Raw genomic sequence first — 6,038 nt, 5'->3', positions numbered from 1 at the left:
GGCGGGGCTTCTTCGTCCCACCCCTTCTCGAGGAGGCAGGCAGGGAATCCTGCATCAGCAGCGGGCAGAACTGGGGAGGAAGTGAGGCTTGGCCAATCAGAGCGCATCATGACAGCGTAGGTAGCCAATAGGCCCCGGCGAAAGGGGAATGGGGTGGGGCTGGCGGGGTGGAGGGGACGATAGGCGGTGGATGGGAGAGCTGGCGCAGCTGCCGTGGTGGCAGCGGCTGAAGTGGTGGCGGTGGCTGCAGCGGCTGCTGCAGCTGCAACAGCTCCGGGCTCAGGGCTTTGGCGGAGGCGCCGGCGGGCAGGGCTGCGCAGTGTGGACCCCGGCGCGTGGTCCGGGTTGCTGGGGCAGCTCGTGTAAGAATCCAAGGGTTGCGAGGGATGGCCTGGAGGAGAGGGCAGGGGTCAGGGGTCAGGGCGCGGAGTAAGGGGTTGCAGCTGGGCGTTGGGGTGTGGGAGGCGGGCAGGGCGGGCCCAGAGGGGCTGCGGGGAAGTTATCACCGCGCATCTCTCCCTCCAGCCTTGGTCGGGGGCGGCCCCAGCGTGGGATCGCTCCTGGAAGCCTGGGGCGGAGAGAGGGGGCGCAAAGCGGAGCACGTGGAACAGGAGCCAGTGGAACACGAGCCAGCACACTTCGCGTATCTTTGCTCCTCACCTCCCTCAGCTGCTCATATCCCTGTAGTCCGCAAGAGACTCGTGCTTTGTCAGGCTGTCCGAGTGGACAGCGGGCTGGCTGCTGGCCCTCTTCCTCTGGGACCTGTTCCCAGGGGTGACCCTTCCCTTCTGGGTCTTCTATAGATGGAGGAGCAAAGCCCGCAAAAGGAACACTGGGCTAGGACTCAGGAGTCCTGCACTGTGTGACCTTGGGCAAATCCCTTCTCCTCTCTGGGCTTCACTTTTTCCTTTCTGTAAGATGATGGTTTTGCCTTCAAACTGGGGGACTCATTCTGGGAAGAGGTGAAGAGTAATGGTTAAGGGGGGAGGGTCCCTGAATTCAGACTGCCTGGGTTGAAATCTGGGCTTTATTACTTCCTTCCTGTTTACTTAAAAGAGGCTGGTTAAATTAACCCCTCTAAACCTCAGTTTCCTTACCTGTGAAGTGAGGGCATTAGGTAATTAGGATTTCCTAACAGCAGCACTGTTTTGAGCCACATATTTCTATGTTGTGGTGGGTTTCCCTTGTGTACTGTAGGATGCTTCTGGGCACTCTTGGCCTCTACCTGCTAGCACCTCCACCCCGTAGTTGTGACAATCAAGAATGTCTCCACACATTGCTAGTGTCCCCTTGGGGGCAAAAATCACTCCGGCTGAGAGTCACAGAACTAATGCATGTATTACAAGCAAACAGACATATTATACAGTGTAAATAAAAATAGGTAGCTATTATGATAACAATGATAAAATTAAGAAAGGTCTTGAGTTGAGAAGGTTAATAGACTCTCCCGCCTTCCAAGTAAATACAGGAGAGAATGACAAGATGTTAATCATTGTCAAAGCTGAGTGGTTGATACCAGGAAGTTCATTTACATAGTCTCTCTACTCTTGAGTATGTTTGAAAATATCTGTTATACAAAGTTAAGCCAAAAGGAAAAAAAAAACAAACCTATAATTCTTAAGACAGCCAAATGGTAGTGTCTCATTTGGGATTTCCTTTTCTGTCTCCCCACTACTGAGATTTAAAAGTAAAATTAATCCCCAAATCTGGAGGCAACTTAAAAAAAATCTCAGGAAGATTGCTGGGCAGGGCCCTACATGCTTGGCAGCAAAAAACGGTGATCACTTTTACTGCCTGATTTTAAGAAGATACTGACTCACAGTGGCCTGCCCGGATTGTGGTGATTCGTGAGGGAAGTAAATTGCGGGGCTGCCATTCAGTGCATTAGTTTGGAAGCAAACTTGATGGAGATTAGAAGGCCACAGTTTGAGGAAGGAACCTGCTGCTGTTTTCAAGTTCAAAGTTCTGCTGTCATATCTGCTGAGTGTTGCTTTTCTTTTGGTCCTTCTCAGCAGAAATGGGGATGTGTATAAATAGGAACTGTCATAGGCTGGCTCTGACCGTTTTGGACTGGGAGTTCAGAATGAGCGTTTTTGCTGTGTGACTCTGGACATCACTTAAAAAAAAAAAGGTCTAGTCTCTTCCCTTTCCTCAACTATTTAAATCTAAGAGAATATTACCTGTATAAGAATGATAGGGGCAAGTGTAGATGACCTGACACACTAACATTTTTTAGGTCATTGGGGCTCCGTGCTGCCTGAAAACCAGGGCTGGGACTTGGAGGCATAGGGGCTGGGACTGCCGATCTGGAGTCAGATTGTGTCCGGAGTCAGTTCAAAGCCTGGCTTTCCAGCTGTGGGTTCTTGGGCAGGTTACTTAACCTCTCTGAGCCTTAGGTCTCTCCCTGTGTGATGAGGGATAATAATCCTACCTATGTATTATGAAGTTTCCATCAGCTTTACCTAAAAATTGCTAGTAGAGCTCCTGGTACATAGTAGGTACTCACTGAGTACTTACTACTATTAATTTAATGGTTGTGTGTGTGTGTGTATATATATATATATATATATATATATATATATATATATATATATATATATATACACATGTGTATATATATTTTTTAAGTCTTTAAGACCTCTATAAAACTCACATGAACAAGGGATAAGAGGGGTGGAGGTGGAACATATTAGCCATAATCTTAATGTACAGACAGAATTACCCTTAACTTTTCAGTGTTAGTTCTTGTAGAGTTCTCTCCTCATATTTTAGTGGTATTATACTGCAAAACTCCTTTTTTAGTAAGATATAATTCACATTACTATAAAACCCACCATCTTAAAGGGAACCATTCAGTGGTTTCTGGTATGTTCGTAAGTTTATGCAACCATCACCATTACCTAATTCCAAAACATTTTCATCAGTAATGGTTGTATTTTGATAGTTTTCTTTCTTCTTTTTCTTCTTCTTTTTTTTTTTTTAATCCTCCAAACCCTTAGAAGATGCCTCTGATGGAGGAGTTTCTGAGAAGCACCTCTGAGCCCGTGGCTTTGATTGGGAGCTCAAAGCAGAGACTATTTAAAGCTCTGGACATCACATCCTGAGAACTGCAGGAGAGGAGAACATGGCTGTGAGTTTAGATGATGACGTTCCCCTCATCTTGACCTTGGATGAGGGTGGCGGTGCCCCGCTGGCTCCCTCCAATGGCCTGGACCAAGAGGATCTGCCTAGCAGAAGTAAGATGGTAGTGTGGGCTGGGGGAGGGGTTTCAGCTTTTCTGTTTTAGGGCGTGAGTTATGGACTTGGTGGTCCGATGGTAGACCCATGTACCTGAATGCCTGACCCCACTTTTGACTCTCAAGTTCTGACACAGAGACTCTGGGAAACTGGGGTCCTGATCCTGCGTCCCCAGTTTAAGGATGCTTCCAGGCTAGCCTACCTTCTCTTGTACCTGTGGTACCCTGGCTTTGTTCTTGGATGCTTGGTGGGGACCTCAGGCAAACTCTTCCTTGGCTGACTTCTCTGCCCCATTCCCTGTTAAAAAAAGAAACAGATTTCCACATCGGCCTCCGTCTGTCCCAGTCTGAAACCTTTGGCAGGACAGTGGAGTTGACTGCTTCTCCCTGCTGGTGCTCGCTCCCTGCACTGCCCAGGACACGGTGGAGGGGAGCAAGCATTTGTTGTGATGCATTGATTGGAGGGTTTGAGGTTTTGCTTTGTCTTCCTTTAAAGCAAAGCCCAGCAGCACAAAGTGAACCCAAGAGAGATTGTGAGCTTTAAATTTTTTAGATTTTGAGTGTGTTTCTGGCAGAATGAGAGGCCTTAAAAACCTTTCTGGTCCTTGTCCCGAAGCTATTTACTTCATTTGCTCGAGCGTTTCGTTCAGGAGAGGCTTAAAATGACTTGCTTTTTATGGAGGGGGTGTCCTACGATGTCAGGGGCTAGTGCTTTAGGGTCTCCTTAGGTGTGCTACCCATCAGCCATGCTCCTGAGTCAGGACAGAGGGGTGTTGCGCTCCTCCGGTGCACAGGTGAAAACTCTTGGGTCCGGTGCTAGATAAGCTGGCTCTCCCGTCTCCTCTGTCCAGAGAGAACGCAGTTGGCTTACAGGGAGCTTAACAGCCTCCCCTTGGAAGGCGTGCAGGACAGCGTGGTTCCCATGGATGGGAGTGCAGTGGGAGGCCTAGCTCCCTCTAAACTGGCCTCCCCCCTGCTTTGACACGTTCACCCAGCGAGGGTGGCAAAGCTGGGTGGTCCAGGAAGGTTAGGTTGCAAACCGGATTTTTCCCTAAGCGCCATTCAGGGCCGAGAAATCATTGGCTTCGATTTCAGGCCCACTTCTTAAATGCCCTAGGGCTGGCAAGCTAAGCATTAGGCTCTTCCGTACCTGTTATCTTAACTAGGATCCTTTTGTAAGGAAGGCAGGGTTATCTTTGTTTTACAGCGGAGGAAACTGAGTCAGAGAGGTTAAACGACTCGCCCGATGTCGCACAGCCAAGCAAGTGGTTGAGCAGAGATTTGAACCCAAGACTCTTTGACCCCAGAGTTTCTTCCCCTCTTCTTCCCTCTTTCCTCTTCCTCCTCTCCTCCCTCTCCTTTTTCTCCTCCTTTTTTCTTCACAAGCCCTTAATAAATGTGAATGCCAGCCCTTAGTATTTACATGTATTATTTTATCATATAACCTCAAGATAGAGTTGTTATTATTATCCATATTTACTGAGGAAGAAACAGCCTCAGAGAGGTTAAGTAACTTGGCCAAGGTCACACAGCTAGCCAGCAGCAATGCCTCCATGATCAGCCCTCTCATGCATGGGGTAAGGTGCTTTGGGGAAAGGGACACAGATGAGTATGACTTGGTCTCAGCTTCAGAGTAGGCGACCCTCTACTGAGGAGGGCGGTTACATCCATGGCCAATGAGGGAATGGACTGGAGGAGGGCTGGTTGACATGCTGAGGGGGTGATCTTTCTGGAAATAGTCAGGCTACCGGTTCTAAACTGGAATCTTTGTCATTGTCGCGGGTGCCACTTTTAAGTTCTTCTGCTGTCTCAGAGCTGATGGCAGGGTGTCCAGCTCTCTAGCAGAGTCAAAGTGGGAGGAGCAACCACGTTCAGTGTCAAGATCAAGTTGTGAACCGATGACGGGTCTGAATGACCGAGGGATAAACCAAGTAGACAGTAAAACGAACCTTGGATAGTGAGGCCGTTCATTTCTTGGTGAAGTCGGTGGCTTGTTTTAGTTTAAGAGAAATGAAATCTAGGTGGGGAGGGTATAGCTCAGTGGTAGAATGTGTGCTTAGCTCGCATAGGGTCCTGGGTTCAATCCTCAGTACCTCCATTAAAAGAAAAGAAAAATGAAATCTGAAACTGACAGGGTCCAGGGATATCGTGCTTTCTGTGAAGTGCATCAGTGCCTCAGTTTCCTCTCTCACCCTCTTCTAGAGATATTTGCTAAAACCTCTAAGAATTAAAGGGTGTAACCCACCAGGCTTGGCTGGGAGAAACGGTAGGAGGAAAAGAGATTTCAGAGGAGGTCTGCCTGCTCTGCCTCCTCTGCGTAGGCCCTTCTTATTTTGTACTGGGATTTTGGCACTGACTTTCTACCCAAGGTCCCCCATCTCTGCTTGTCTGAGCAGTCCGTCTGAAAACACAGATCCAACCTGGTATGGGCATACCTAATTTTATTGTGCTTTGCAGATACTGCTTTTTTTTTTCTTTTCTTTTCTTTTTTTTTTTTTTTACAAATTGAAGGCTTGCGGCAACCCTGCATCAAGCAAGTTTCTCAGCGCCGGTTTTCCAACAGCATCTGCTCACTTCCTGTTTCTGTGTCACATTTTGGTAATTGCGATATTTCAAACCCTCCACCAGCAAAAGATTACAATTCACTGAACGCTCAGATGATAGCATATTTTTTTAGCAATAAAGTATTTTTTTATTAAGGTGTATACATTGTGTTTTTTTTTTAAGCATAATGCTGTTGCACACTGACTAGACTACAGTGTAGTGTAAACATAACTTTTCTATGCACTGGGAAACCAAAAA

At 47.6% G+C, this 6,038-nt stretch overlaps 1 protein-coding gene across 2 annotated transcripts in view; it reads left to right on the top strand.

Annotated features, from left to right (window-relative positions):
* The window catches only part of TPCN1 (two pore segment channel 1), a 71,467-nt gene that overhangs the window by 14,689 nt on the left and 50,740 nt on the right, over positions 1–6,038 (top strand). The window contains exons 1-2 of one of the 2 annotated variants that reach the window (XM_010963593.3): positions 167–362; positions 3,000–3,236. In XM_010963593.3, the coding sequence (XP_010961895.2) occupies positions 3,125–3,236 (112 nt within the window). In that variant the 5' untranslated portion in view covers positions 167–362; positions 3,000–3,124. Of the gene's footprint in view, positions 1–166; positions 363–2,999; positions 3,237–6,038 lie in introns of those variants that run through there. The other variant, XM_045523071.2, reaches the window with a different exon arrangement.

Source organism: Camelus bactrianus, chromosome 32, assembly GCF_048773025.1.
Source record: "Camelus bactrianus isolate YW-2024 breed Bactrian camel chromosome 32, ASM4877302v1, whole genome shotgun sequence".
Taxonomy (NCBI): Eukaryota; Metazoa; Chordata; class Mammalia; order Artiodactyla; family Camelidae; genus Camelus; species Camelus bactrianus.
This window is presented reverse-complemented; position numbering and strand designations above follow the sequence as displayed.